The sequence below is a fragment of the Lepidochelys olivacea genome, assembly GCF_965140295.1.
Source record: "Lepidochelys olivacea isolate rLepOli2 genome assembly, chromosome: 4".
NCBI classification, from domain to species: domain Eukaryota; kingdom Metazoa; phylum Chordata; order Testudines; family Cheloniidae; genus Lepidochelys; species Lepidochelys olivacea.
This window is the reverse complement of record NC_140414.1, coordinates 64106600-64121477: the sequence shown is the minus strand read 5'-3', so window position 1 is coordinate 64121477 and position 14878 is coordinate 64106600. Positions and strand designations below refer to the sequence as shown.

Sequence of the window (14878 nt, the reverse complement as noted above, 5' to 3'; positions counted from 1 at the left end):
AGTTTTAGTAAACTTTTGGCCAGAAATTACCTGAGTTGTGTCTAAAAGTTGTACGTACAGATCTTGAATTTCAGATTAGCTCTTAAAGGGACAACAGGTACAGTTTTAGTTTGAAATGAGACCTTCAGTGTAATTAAGGCAGAATGTGCCAAAGAGAGTGAAAATATCTGACATTTACTTGTGAATGGCGATTTAAAAAGTACAATCCAGGCACGGTTTATAAAATAACAGATAAAATTTAGCTGCATTTAAAAAATGTTTATCTTTTATTTTGTACTTGAGATCATTTTTTTCTAATTAAAAAATAAAATCGTCAACAGAGTACTATTACGCCATTGAGAATTGAACGCAAGTGCATGTGGTGTGCATTAGAATACTGTTGGTAATTTTACTGCTGCTAACTTAAAATCCTCCAGGGGGAGTTAATTACAGGAAAACCTTTCTAAATATCAGCTGCATATTTTCTGTGACAGGACTGTTTTCAACTCAGGTTGAACAATTCCAGAGTCTGAGTTTTCTTTAGTTATATGAACTGATATATTTTAATACAAAATGTTGTTTCATGGGGTGCAGTGCACTCTGTTTTCCAAGTCAACGAAATCCTATGCATAATGTGGCAAAGCAATTTGGTCTGGAAGAAATTGTCATGCAAAAGAGAACTAATTTATAAATTAAACTTCCATTTTTTTAAACTGAAGGCCTAAACATAAAGTAGGGGTTTTTACTTTTCACTTAATTGGATAGTTTATTTTTTGCAATGTACGTGTATATATTTACTTAAACACTTTAAGCCATGGTATATTGCCACTAGGGATTGCGTTCTTCTGTAAATGTTTGCAGATTAAAGTTTTTTTAAAATAAGCCAGTGGACCCTCAAATCCTCTCTGGCAGTAATCAGAGAACGCAATGAGCAATGTGCTGAAGTTAGTTGATCATGATGTTAGACATATGTTTCTTAAAAGAAGTGTGGCCAGGTATTCTCTCATTTAATCATTTATTTTTAAGATTATATACAATTATGTGAATTTTGATAGTCAAAAACAATTGTATGATTGCACTACTATTTCCTGGCATAGTATCTCTGTGTCCACAGCACAGAATACCTTTGATGTATAATGAACCACTGCCTCCTATCTGTTGCTGTGAGCTTGAAATGTAAATAAATAGATTTAATCATGGGAATGTAGAGATAAAAATAGGGCAAATATTTTCCCCATAAAATTGGCATTTCCTTTGTGTGTATTCTAAATAGAGAGAGGGAAGAAAACTGTTTAAGGCAGGTTACAATTACATGTATTGTCACATTAATGTAATGTTTGCTTAACTATACCATAAAATATTTAATTAGAAGGTATAGCATGAAATATGCTTTCTGTTGCTGATGTTAAAGATTAGGATGATTTTTCATTTTTGTTTTTTATTCAGCATATTTAGTAATCCAGGCACGAACCTATTAACATCCTGTAGACTTTCAGAGTTTGCTTGTCTCATTTTTATAGCCCCTTTTGAAAGCAGGTGGGTGCACACTTCAGTAGAATGCTAAAAGTGATTTTTTTTTTAACGTCTCACTCATCTCCATGTCTGTATGGCTGGATGTGTGTATCTAGTTAGTAAAATTTGCATATAACTTACTTTTCCAACTCCTTATTTCCACTCCTCCTATTACTAATGGAAAATATAGGAATCTGGCGTCTAGTTCTGCAGTGAATTGGCAAACGGTTTGAAATGTAGTATGTTAAGTTCGAGTTTAGTCACAATAAAATATGAAATTATAAGAATACTATTCACAAGGATTAGTTTGCAAGAAGATCTAAAATAAACTCCCCACCTCAGTGACCTCTTCTAAGTGAATCTCTGGAATAGCTGTGTGTCTCTTGCTGTTACTGGTTAGATTTGAATATTTTAAACGTTAGTAAGTCGCAGCTGTTTTGGAAGCTAATACCTAGTGTAGAGACATTATTTCCATTAATTCTTTCTTGGGACGCCATCAAATGTAACTGGGTATTGAAAGCCTCTGGCAACACCGACAGTTTTCTAAAGTTTATTGACTTGCTGCCCTAGCATTGTGCACACGCGAAGATCAGATGCATGGCGCGCTAGCAAGTGTGTGTGTGTGTGTGTTGGTTTGGGGGGAAGAGAAAAGGAGAGATGTAAAGAAATGCAAATAAATAAATAACCCCTATGTAAAGAATAAAAGATCAAAGAGGCGCTGAATCGGGTTACGTTGAACAGGAAGATAGGGCGAACCTACGATGTAAACTGTGCATTGGCTTTTGTCTTGAGCAAGTTTGTATCTGTAAAATGAAATCGTGTATTGCTGTTGTCACTGTCTACAAAAGATTTGCTGTTGTGTAGTGAGAGCAGACACGCGCGCACCCTTTGAGAGAGCCTATAGAAGCCAGTCCCTATTTCAGCTTCCCCCTGCCGGCCTGTCTCCAGGTCTCCTGCTGCCTCTCCTCTCCTCTCTGCTTCGTTTCTCCACTTGCTGCTTTTTGCAGCGTGGAGACAGCAAGGCCAACCCTGGTCGGCTCGCAGCAGTTTCCCTGTTGCGTTTATCCAAAGCTCTAGTTCACTGGCCGGAGAAGTTGTCGGGCGGCGGCTGCAGCTGCTGCTGCTCTCGCTTCCAGCCTGCAGCGCTGGGGGCCTGGGTAAATTCTAAAGAAGCTGCCCGAGCCGCGCAGGGCGCAGAAGGCTGGATCACGGCTCGCGAAGCAGCCGGACGAAGAGCTGCTGTTGTCGCCGCGGCTCTCTGGGTCAAATCGAGCCCCTGAGCTTTTAATGGGGACTCTCCATTGGTTCCAATGGTGAATTTTTCTAAAACCTGATGGCTAGACGTGGCCCTGTGATTGGCAAAGGAATTGTGTCCCTTTCCTGTTTGCCTTTCCTGAATCGACGCTTAAAACGTAGCATTTAAAGACAAGTTACTCTGCAGAGTCTAGAACCATCTCCAGCAGATAGAGCCTCTTAACTTCTGGAGAAATGTCTGGTGGTTTTCTCATCCCAAATTTTGGGAGGACTGAAATAGCGCTAAATACTGCAGAGATCGCCCAGTGTATTTCAAGGCAGGTTTAATAGGATTAAAACTAGCTCAGCTAGCCACTTGTCCCCCTAATGTTAGAGGTTTAACGAGAGCTTCCCGGGCATACTTACTCTCAGCCAGAGTTTTCTCCTCTCTGATCTTCATTGCAAAAGGCTATTTTCCAATCACCGTTGCCTCTGAGAGCTGATAGACAGCAATGTTTCTCTCTTTCATTTCAGCTCCAGACGAAGACGTGCTTCTTAAAGGAAAGCAGTCCATCAAGAGTCAGGTTTTAGGAAATCAGAACTCGGAGAGTGAGATTCTCTTGGAAGGCGACGATGATACCTTGTCATCCATTGAGGAGAAAGATTTGGAGAACTTAATTGGTAACTTCAGCTGTCTATTTGCTCCCTAGCTCCTCAGTTTCCTTACCCATTTAGCTCTATTTTCATACTTTTTTGCAGTGAGTATTGTTTTGGGATAGACAGTGATAGATTGTTCTTTCCCATAATTGAGTTAATGAAAGATAATTTTCTGTGCACCTCAGGGTTTGAGACTCAGCTTTAGCACACTAGTGAATTTTCCTTCTGCGGCTTTTATAACCCTATTGTTTTCACCCGGGGAGATTTAAAAAAATAATAATTTTTTTTTTTGCATTTTCCTAAGAAAGCATGTGTAGAAAAGTAGCCTTTTTCATTAACAAGAGCTCCCTTTTTCTACTTTTGACTAGTCTAAGTGCTCAAAACCCTGGGGCTAGTGGGCAGTTTTGTTATTTATAATTGGAGGCTTTAGAGAGCTCTATTTTTGAGTCATAAAAATACATCAGTCACTTCTCTTTTGTTGAAGGGTCTGTTTACTGCATTAAGAGTTCAACTCTTCTAACCCTTCTCAGTCCCTTTCCCCCAAAAGTATCCTCATAGCTGATGTTTTTTTTTCACCCTGAAAATGGTCAGTTCCATTAACTTGATTACTTTTACTGTGTTGGATGCAGGCCTCTTTGTTAGAGTTTGCAATCAAAATGGCTTAAACCTGCTTCTTTTACCTATAATGTTTAAATGCTAAACAATAGCTCCAAATTCAGGGACTACAACTTCCAATTTAGCTCCATTTTTAAAAGAGTAACACAGGCTTATATGAAAACTTGAACTCCTTTGCACCATTCCACTTTACATGTGGATTTCTATGTGTGCTCATAATCCACATCCATTAAATTTACAGAAGAATGTTGCCCAGTTAAATTCTGACTTACTAGGAAGCAAATAAGTTATCAAAATGGAAGATGTGAAGTAATTGGAAATCGTATTTCAGGGCAATTCATTTACCCATTGTCTGAACTACATGCCACTTTTCTTTTTTAGACCATTGAAAATATAGCCTAATGTTAAGGTCATATACTAATCAGTGAAATAAAATAGAAGTAATTGGAGCATAATGCAGTTTTTTTAATGGAATCTGTTCCTGTCTATTGCTGGTCTCCTCCTCAACAGCCTTCCACCCATTTCCTTCTCTTTTATTATGCATTGCTTGCTTCTAGGAATACATTCATACTGTAATAGAGGTGAAAGGGGAGTTTAATTATTTAATCTTGACAATGGCAATAGGATTAAGAAGTAATCCTCACTAATAAAGTGGTGTGGGTTAGAAATGAAGTGGAAATTGTCAGGGGTCTTCTACGGGACCTGGGTTGCCCCAGCTTCTGCAGCTGTCTGCTCACCCTGTAATTGAATGTCTGAGAGTGATTGAAAAAATGTTATTTCTCCTCTGGATTACATGCTAATGTACAGAGGGCAAAGGGAGACAGCAAAAGAACACATAGCTGCTTATTTCAACCATTTGTGGGGATGAGCTTTGGGAAATCATGGCAGTTCTGCAACTATCTGATGCCCATCTGCAAACACAATGTATTTGTACATTGGGAATAGAGGGCAAAGCTGCACTGATCTCAGCAGAGCATCTCTGCTATTGTCCTACTGGCACACATTAAGATTGATGTGAGATTAAAGACCATCATCCTCCTAACAATCGATGGAAATAACAATTCATCTGAGTTTTTTGGCAGTTATTCACCCATTGATTACCTGAACGTGTGTACCTCATTTATAGACACTTTATTAATTCAAAATTGTACATGTCACTTTCTCATATTTTCAGTTTTTTTTACAAAGATTTATGGCAAAGCTGCCACAAAGTAACTTAATTTTAATCAATTGGATAACAAATCTAACCTGTTTTCCCCTTGTATGTGTTCTCTTACATAATAGGTTGTGTGTTGTCAGATCTGTGCTGAGCCTATTGTTTTACTAGTAGTCTGATTTGTCTCTGTGATAAGCCCTGTGGAGATGTGATTATTCCAGTAAAAATTCATTCAGTTGGAAACCAACCCTCCAGCTGTTTACTCCCACAGTCCCCAAGCTACACTAACACTATCTGGAATCCTTGAACAGTATTTAACAATGGAATTGAAAGCATGTTAAAAACATTGTACTTTACAATCCCTAGTATTGACTGTTTAATTTTAACAATAGATTTCCAGCATTCATGGGAGGGAACACATTTAGAAGGTTAAGACAATTTTGAACCCAGACTGCTGTGTTTATCTTTTTAGAATTTTATTGAAACTCGTTAAGTTCTTAATGCACACATTTGAAATTAAGATTTCAAGTCTTCACTTACTGTATTATTTATAACAGCAGATATATGGCTATATAAGTGTTTCAAAACTGAAAATGTGTCAGAATAAAACTAGATGATCTAACAATAAAACCACCTATCTGGCTTATGCATCAGTTGCAGCTGTAGCTGCTTTGGTGTTTGGTAATGCAGAGAGGTTGCAAGTCTGTGACATGTACTTATTGGAGTAACAACAGTTTGCTTTTTTAAACTAAGATCTCTGGTACTTTTTACCTTGTTTTTTGAGGTTAGAAAACAAATAACCTATGCTTGTTTCTGTGCAAGGTTGTGTAATCTGTTTGGATGTTTTGATTATTGCTGTTTTGCTCCTTTGGCAGGTCCAGTTAGCCTGTGTACACCAGCACAGCTTGTGGCTCCCTCTATAGTAGTGAAGGGCACTCTTTCCATCACCTCTTCTGAACTCTGCTTTGAGGTAGATGAAGAAGATCCCAGTTTTAAGAAAATCGACCCCAAGGTAAGAGATTGTTGACCTTCACCCGCTGGTGACAAATTACATGACCATTAATTCTCCATCCAACCTCCATTACCTCTATAGGTCACAAGTGTTCGTGTTTTTCTAAGTTTGTGACTGACTATGTGCATTAGCAAAGTTCATTTAAGTGGAGGGGGAAAAATCCAGCTCAGATGTTGATTAGCTTGTTGAAATAAAGCTCCAGGGAGGCATCCTAAATAAAGACACCTTGGACCACAAGGCCTTTGTGAACACTAGAAAGTTCAACAAAACTGCTAGCTGAATCCTTTGTTTTACTTTCCTGTTGTTTTTAATGTAATGCCAATATAACATAATACTCTGCTCGCTGCACTCATTATTTTGCAGTGCTTCTATTTCCCGTTACTATATAGCAGATTTTACAGAGCATTGTATTTATCATAATCAAGCAGAAAATGTTATTTCCCCTTTAAAATGTATTTATGAATAGCCTTGTTAATATAAGTAAACTTGAGTAACCTGAGTTAATTACCTGATTAGCAATTTTTTGTTTAAAATTAGATTCACTTTGCAGTAAAATTCAGTTTGAGGGCTTAAATTTCTCATGCAGTGCGAAATTAGCACTATAAAGATTGCACTTGAATGATCCCCATAATGTTAAAAAATAGTAACAGATGTGTGGCCTTCTTACTACACACATGCTCTTATTGTATTATAAACATGGAAAGAGTCCATGGATTTTACCATATCTATGTATTAAAACATTTATGTGGGGTGGGGTGCAGATAAACTGGAACTATTAATTTATTTGGTTACAGTAAATTAATTTTTCAGACCTTTGGTTGTGCCAAAATATCTTTGAAACAGTTTATAATATTAGGAAGAGATTTGTAAACCTTCGAAATCTTTGCCAATTTTGTGAATAATTTTCTTTTAAAACACACTCTTTTGTTTGGCTATATATATATAAAAAATGAAAAACCACATATTTAGCATTAATGTGTTAGTGTACTTCCAATGTCAATCTAACATCTTCAGAGTCTTAGCTTAGAAAATGTACTGATTCGGTTTTTGTATGTGAAAAAGGAAAATGATGTGTCTCCACTGTTTTGCATGTTTCATTGTTCCATGTTTAGCATGTAGGATCATTTAGTACAGTTTGGAACATTCACCACTGCACCCTGTTTCATTTACAGGGACTATCCTTAGTTTAATCTGCTTTCTCTCTGCATGTGTGGTGGTTCTCACAAAGTGTAAATGGGCATTCTAGACCAACTGTACTTCTAAATCTGTAGCAGGGAGATTGTTCTTGGATTCCTATAAGAAAGGCAGTCAGTCTGTTAGTGTTTTGAGTTAGCCTGGTTTGGGGGAAATGGGGGAGTGGGGGTGGAATTCAGTTTTGTGTTTTAAAGAAACTCCTTGATTTCCCATTGTATAGTGGTCAAAGACTAATCCTATATTGCTTTTGTTTTAAAGACAAACACAGATACAATTTAACTTTCCATTAATCATTGACACTTTCCCTGCCTCCACCCCATATTACCATAGGTTGATATCTGTAGCCAGAGTTTTGTAGAATATGCCCTTGAAAATCCAAATTCTGCGTTTTCTCAGAATGCCTGTTTAATTAATGTGTCTTCATCTGTTTGATAAATTCAACTTCCCTGTATATTTGTCTGAACTACTGGGAAAGAAAACATTGTGACAAGTTTTTTGAAGCAAAACCTGCAGTGGAGATAATATCAGTAGTGATAAGATCAGAGTTTATATTCTTACTCCAGGATTGTTTGTACAAGGACACAGTAGTCCTACAAGCACTGAGTTAAACCCATTTTGTCAGGTGAGCCAGGTTCAGAAAAGCTGTCTGCCTCTGTTGGTTAAAAAAACAAACAAACAAAACCCAAGGCAACATTTTAAGACTTTACAATCCCAGAAATTTTGCTTTTCCATAATTTTGAGGTGGTGAGAGTATGCATGTGTATATTTGCAGGTAGAAATTAAAGATGATTTTACATAAGTATTTTATAGGGTCACTTTGTGTATCTTTGTGATCACAAGGTAAACTAGATGGAATTGTTTTTGAAGTGGTTTCAGTTTTACTTTATAGTTATCTTTTTAAGTTGTTTTAAAATTCTTATGTAAACACAAAACCAACCCAAACTTTAAAGGCTATTTCTTTCTGGATTGTCCACAGAGAAGCGGAAGTAGTTCTTTGAAACAAGGTTTTGCATTGGCCTGAAAGGGCATGAAAAGGAATTTGAAATGCTCCAAACCAGTTTCAGAATATTTCCGGACGTTAAAGCAAATAATCAAAATTAATAAAAAAATCTCACAGTAAGGTTTAAGAAATGTAAACCTTCCTTAGAAAACTTGGAGCAAAACACTATAGCCGAAAATTAGGGGCAAATCAGCTAGCATTCATTTGAGGGGGGGAAATAACAAACAAAAAACCACGACCGATAAAGGGTTGAGATGTTTGAACATAAAATTGGTTGGTTTCTTTTAATACAGCATATTTCCCCCTTTCCTGTGTATGCCCCTGTGTGCAGTGCTGCTGTGTTGCAGTTCTATGCTATACTTAAAACCCAGAGAAAACAAATATTTGTTAGAAAAAAATTGTTGCATTTAAGCTTGTGTATTATTCAGAGAAGTGTTATACTTTTTTCATTTCAAAGTAAAACTGATAGTTGAGTAACCCTCGTGTAATAAAGCAAATATCTATTTATTTTAAAAGGACAAAATAGGAACGAATTGTGATAGTTCAACAACTGAATTAAAAACAATAAAGATATTTTAAGGATTATATTATAGAAACACTCTGCCCTAGTTCTGTCAAAATTGTGCTGAAATGCTATGTGATGGTGCATGTATTCCTAAAACTTTGGAGAGTAAGATTCAAGTGACAGAAAGAAAAGCAACCAAAGAATGAATGGGAATTATTTTTTCATTAAGTACAGTCTATTTCTATTTTAATTGAAAATAATTGGAATAAACTTTAGAAAATGCTGATGAATTTATAGATAAAGCACCAGTTCAATATTGTGATTAATCTGCCTTTTATTTTTGTTTTAATCCTTTCTTCTCTGAAAGCCAAGAAAAATCTCTCTACTTGCCTGAATTTAAGAACAATTCACAAAAAAAGTCAATGTAAAGTTAAAGTAATATTTTTATTACTGTTTTCAACAATTAAGTTTGGGGCACAGTCTGACCTTGGCACTGAAATACATTTAACATCAGTAAAACTTTTTTTAAAGAGAAATTTTTACATATAGTTAAATAATTTTTTTCACTTGGTGACAACATTCAGGCAAACAAAAAGAATAAGAAAAGAATTACTATACATTTATTTGAAAATGTACCTTGCGTTTCGTTTGGATGATGGAAAGTCCGATCGCTTCGTTGTGTGACTTTTTAAAAATTCACATTGGAAGATAAAAAGGGGAAGGGGAGTCTCTTCTCGTGCAACGAGGTGATCGTTTTGGTTTTGTAAATGTCTGAGAGTTTTTAAATGCTTAACTGCAGGTGGGGTTTTGGGTGTTTGTGTCGCCGCCTCTTTTGCTGTAGCTGCTTTGTTTAAATAAAAGTTTTTAAATGGGTTTATCACTGTGTTGTTAACCCTATAGTTTGTCCAGGCTTTTAGGATTAGTGAGAATCTCCCTGGCTAGCCTCCAGGTCTGTTTGGCAGCGCTTTCCAGGGCTGAGTGCGGTTTGCCCTGAAAGAGGTCTAGGTTGGGCAGGAAGTAGTGGGGGCAGCGCCGACACTGCAGGCAAGAGATGAGCTGCAGCAGGATCCCATTCAGCCGGTCCCCCAGGCACGCCTCGTCCCAGTCGGTCTCCCGGGGGTGTTTCTCGCACTCGTACAGCAGCAGCGTCTTCATGTGGTAGTTGTTAAGCGGCTGGCCGGGCAGCTCCAGGTGCCGGTCCCGGAGGGTCTTCAGCACCGAGAGGCACTTGTTTCTGCAGCCGCCCATCAGCAACCGGTTCTCGGCCTCGCCGAACTGCAGCACCCAGGCGTCGCTCTCGGCGGAGCTCTGCTTGCCGGTCAGCGAGTAGCACTCCTTGGAGAGCAGGTTGAAGCCTTCCGCCTTCACCTCGGCCACCCTGTTGGGACCGGGCCAGGGGATGTGGGGCATGGGCCACTGCGCAGCGCTGCGTGGCCAGATCCCAGTGCACTTGAAGGCGGGCGTGATTTGCACCACGTAGCGCTCCCGGATGCGGAGCTTCACCTCGCTGGTGTCCGCGATCATCTTCACCACGTCCCGGTAGCTGCACTTGTCCACGGCTTGGGCCACCAGGGTCTGGAAGCGGGAGCGGATCTTGCGGGCCGACAGGTAGCCCGAGGCGGTGATGAACTCCACCCAGAGCGACATGCTGCGCTTGCGGCCGTCGCTCAGCTTGAGCACCGCGCAGCCGGGCAGCGAGCCATCGTCCACGAAGTTGAAGACGCCCATCTGGTTGAGGTAGAGCACCACCTCGAACTCGGTGGGCGAGATCACCTCCAGCCCCTCGTAGCGGGCATCGATCTCGCTCAGCGAGCTGATGAAGCGGGGCTCCTGCACTTCCACCTCCTTCAGCACGTCCGACACCACCTTGCATACCTCCCGGATGGTCTTGGCGATGGCCGCCTTGCGGGCCTGGCAGCGCTCCGTGTAGTATTTGTTGAGCTGGTACACCAGCTTGGCCTGGGCGGCGATCATGTTGGGGCACAGGTCCGGGCTATAGACCGGGCTCTCGCAGTACGTTGAGGGATCCAATGCTTTAGCGGTGACTGCAGCTTTGCACAGGGCACCCGCCAAGTTGCAGCCCGCCGCCACACGCACGCACTCCGCCCCTCCGCCCCAAACACAAGGAAAGAAAATAGCGGATGATGGTGATTTTTAAAAAACAAGAACCATGCAACTGTCAGCCGATGGGAATGGGGCGATACAGGTGACGGAGGGAAAACCTCTGAAGTGCAAAGTTTGATGTGCCGCCTTTTCGGTGTGCGGGGGGGGGGGTGCGGTAGGTTGTTTGCAGCCTCTGCGCGCAGCCACCCACCCTCCCACACGCAAATGGTTCAACAGTTCATTTAAAAACTTCTCTCCGGGACTCGCAGCGGGTCTCCACAGCACAGCCGAGCAGTGGCGAAGTTGAAAACCGCACGCAATAAAAGAAGAATGCGAGAAATGCCAAGAGCGGAAGAGGGAAAACTCTCTCAGACCATGGCACCACCAGAGATGTGCATGAGTTTGGCTGCTTCTCTCGCCGACTGTCAAGGGATGTTGTTGATTTCCTTCTTCCTGCTGGAGGCGTTGACTGAACCCCGTTCTGGCTTTCTCTGTCTTCAGGCGTAGACTGCTGCCATTGGTCTGTGATCATTCATTCCTGTTCTTTAGTTTATATATATATATATATATTTCTTTGCATAGACTGTCTGAGCAGGGAGGGGTGCCCAGGACTACTTCTCCTCCCCCAGCCCCCAACCCTTGAAATTGCACGCAGAGACCCTCACTTTCTGCGCCTCTCCTTCTCGGGATGTGTGTGTGTGCGTGTGTGTCTGGCTTTGCAGGAGTGTTGTTTAGTTTATGAATGGTCCCAGGGCCCTGCCGAAGGGGTGGAGTTCCAGATCCTACAATCGCCTTCTGAGCTGTCAGAGGGGCAGCCAATCACCGAGGCAGGCTATGTGCATGTTGGATGCCGGGCAGCCGCTGCTACTGCATATGGGGATGTGGGAGGGCAGAAGAGATATTAAGGAACATGCAGAGAGAGGCGCGCACAAACAAACACTCACAGCCGCCTCCCCATCAATAGAAGGATAGAGGAAAAAGAGTATGGTCTATGAGAATTACTCGGTGTTGGAGTTGGCGGGAATTAAATACTGGGGGGAGAGTGGCATTGAATCAGAAAGGTGTGCAGTCTGTGTATGCATCCTACCGTCGTGCAAGAAAAAGACGCAACGAACTGCCTATGAGCTGAATCACTTTTACTTGGAAGCCTGATGGGGGAAAATTAACTATGCTTTTTCCACCCGGTTGTTGTAAGGAGAAGTAGCAGTAATGCTAGTGGAAGGGGCGAGGGCTACTTGTGGTACTTTGCTGCAAACATAAATCTTCTTCCACTAACGCTGGTCTGCAGCAGTGAAAGTGAGACTGTCATTGGAACAGAATAGTACACCTTGTTTTACTACTCTTCGTCAGATTAATTTAGATAAATCTTGTGCAGTAAAGCTCTGTCCCCTTTCTAAATAGCAGCATTGAACTATCTGAAATTGAAGCTAACTATATTTTTGCGAAAGTTTGTATTTTGTCCAAGTCAAATATGCATAAAATTATAGTTACGCAGTTATGTATATGCAGTTTATTGTATATTAGAGTACAGAAACAACGCCAACTAATATCAATATTAATCAATGGAGAAGTAGCTAAAATAAAATATTTCTATTACTTTAGTCTTATTTTTGAAGTACAATAATTCTGTTTAATATTGTGTGTTGTTTGGGTGATATTTAGGTATGTTTCTTAACGAACTCCTACACCCTACTTAGTACTGTACAAGTCAAGTTCTCTTACACTACTGAGCTGCTTATAATATTTTTAGCAGGCAACACTTTACATTGAACCTATAAATAATCAGCACGCAAATCGAGTCTTTGCCTTGAACTTGAACGTTTGTTATGTGAGAAGAGTAGATTCTGTTTATCTCGAGCCGTTTCTCAAATATTGTAAAGGTTACGTCAAAATTCGTTGTCTTATTCTTGCTATATTTCTAGAAGCCTAGATAGATTATATATATTGAACCTGGTCACTTAGGATTCTCAATTTAAAATTTCTTAAAAGTGGAATGTTGTCGTTCTTTGGTTCTTTTGGTTTATCTGTTTCTTTGTTAGAATAGAGAGACTGAGATTTAATAAAATAAAATATCACCCGTCTGTTTTTCGTGGGTATTTAAATTAAGAACATGGCTGTGAGCGGTAACAAACCTGTTGTATAAAATATGTAAAATGTGCCCTGCTCTGGTACTGGTTGCAACCTCTTCTCCCGGGATAAATCATCTTCTTTTTATTGCCCGAAAGCAGCAGGATCACGCTGCTCGTGGTAGTTGTAGGCACCTTCTCCATCATCACCAATTCCACGTATTTCAGGAAGTTTTTGGGTGCGGAATCTCTGTTCTTCCATGATGGCGACTGGATAAACGAGATTCAGGCACGGAGATGCTTTTGGCTACGGGGGAGTTTACCAGGTGCTTCAATCATGTGCACTCCCCCCCCCCCTCCACCCGATCCTCCTCGCACTTGCACGGATTAAAGATTTTTTTGGAGCTGAAACAAACCCAATAAAGGCGTCTAGCAGTGTAACTTGCAGGGGGAAAGAAGAGTTGGGCGGGTTATAGAAAACAAGTCATAGAACTCGGATGAAGACATTTCTTTGGCGTTTTCAACGACTCCCGGTAGTAGTTGTACATATAAGAAAGTAATTCTCCACTCTGAAGCTTGGGTATTTGACACCAAAGAACCAAATCCACGATCTGGAGTCCGTAGTCCTGATGGAAAATGTAGTTTATTAATAAAAATAATAAAGGACTTTACAAACCAATACATTTTCTCTTTACCTCATCCTGACGTAAGGCATATCGTGTTAATTACCTAGCAGTGAGTAATTGTTGGGCAGGGGCGGAGAGTGGGGTGGTGAGAGGGAAGAGCACGTTGCTTTGTTTCTCAGTTTACCCTGTAGCTTTTTTTTAGTAGTGGGGTGAATTTTAGAAGACCCTATACACAGTTCGGCCGCACCCCTGTGGGCTTCTGCTCCTATTCCTAATAAATGAAAGGAGTGTTAAGAAATCCATTTAACAAACAAATGTCTTTCCTGAGCAGTCTGTCGATTTCTCAGTTATCACAGCGGGTTTTCCAGTAGCCGGTTCCCCTGTCACTTTTCCGCCCCACTCCGTCGCATAGTTTTGCACCCCGATTCCATACGCTTTGGCTGCTTGGGTAGGCGCCTCAGAATTCCAGCCCTGACCTCGTGCGGGGACTGTGTAGCCCAGAAATTAATGTTTCATGTGTCGAGTGTGCGGGAGAAGCGACCATGCGATCAGAGCGCCCCGGGGTTGGGGGAGGGAAAAGCACTCCTAGATGTTAAGGTTAAAAGAAGCCAGCGATTCCCTCCCTCCCCGCACTTACTTTTTAAGGTGACTGATGATAAAAGGTTACTCGTGTTTTGATTTAAAAACAATTCATTACCAATTTCCCTGTCTGGGGTCGAAGCTCTAGTAAATAATAAATCAGTTAAACAAAAGCCGACTTTAATTTATTGCTCTAGCACTAATTAGAAACATCATTTGAGCAATAAACTTAAACACTTCCAGCAAATAATGCATGTGAAATCCCTTTCTCCTGTGTCTTTGCGTTTGCGGCCGCATTGCATTAAGAGCAGCTTTATCTGTGGCAGGTTTCAGAGCAGCAGCGCTGTTAGTCTGTATCCGCAAAAAGAAAAGGAGGACTTGTGGCACCTTAGAGACTAACAAATTTATTTGAGCATTTATTTGTTAGTTTTAAGGTGCCACAAGTACTCCTTTTCTTTTATCTGTGGCGGAATTTGCTCTTCCCGGGAATGAATAATTGAAGGGGGAAACAGTATTCGAGGAGGCTGTAATTGAAGAGCCCTTGTCACCTCTGCTTTTATGTATGTTAGTATAGAAGTCCATCAGCAGCTCCTTGATGATGTATAAAACGAAGTGGCAGCCCCTTGAAGAGCAGGAGATAC

At 40.7% G+C, this 14878-nt stretch overlaps 2 protein-coding genes across 3 annotated transcripts in view; one reads left to right on the top strand and one right to left on the bottom strand.

Moving 5' to 3' along the window:
- Nucleotides 1-14878, top strand: part of LRBA (LPS responsive beige-like anchor protein) — a 560210-nt gene that overhangs the window by 300669 nt on the left and 244663 nt on the right. For both annotated transcript variants that reach the window (XM_084626698.1, XM_084626699.1), the window contains 2 exons: nucleotides 3259-3405; nucleotides 6028-6164. In XM_084626698.1, coding sequence (XP_084482824.1) covers nucleotides 3259-3405; nucleotides 6028-6164 — 284 coding nt within the window. The remainder of the gene's footprint in view (nucleotides 1-3258; nucleotides 3406-6027; nucleotides 6165-14878) is intronic.
- MAB21L2 (mab-21 like 2) lies at nucleotides 9360-12394 on the bottom strand. Its single transcript, XM_084626017.1, has one exon. It carries the CDS (start codon nucleotides 10835-10837, stop codon nucleotides 9758-9760), a length of 1080 nt encoding a protein of 359 aa, XP_084482143.1. The 5' UTR covers nucleotides 10838-12394; the 3' UTR covers nucleotides 9360-9757.

Bases quoted from the DNA above. Each gene is read 5' to 3' on its own strand.
- MAB21L2 (XM_084626017.1), bottom strand. From the start codon at position 10,837: ATGATCGCCGCCCAGGCCAAGCTGGTGTACCAGCTCAACAAATACTAC.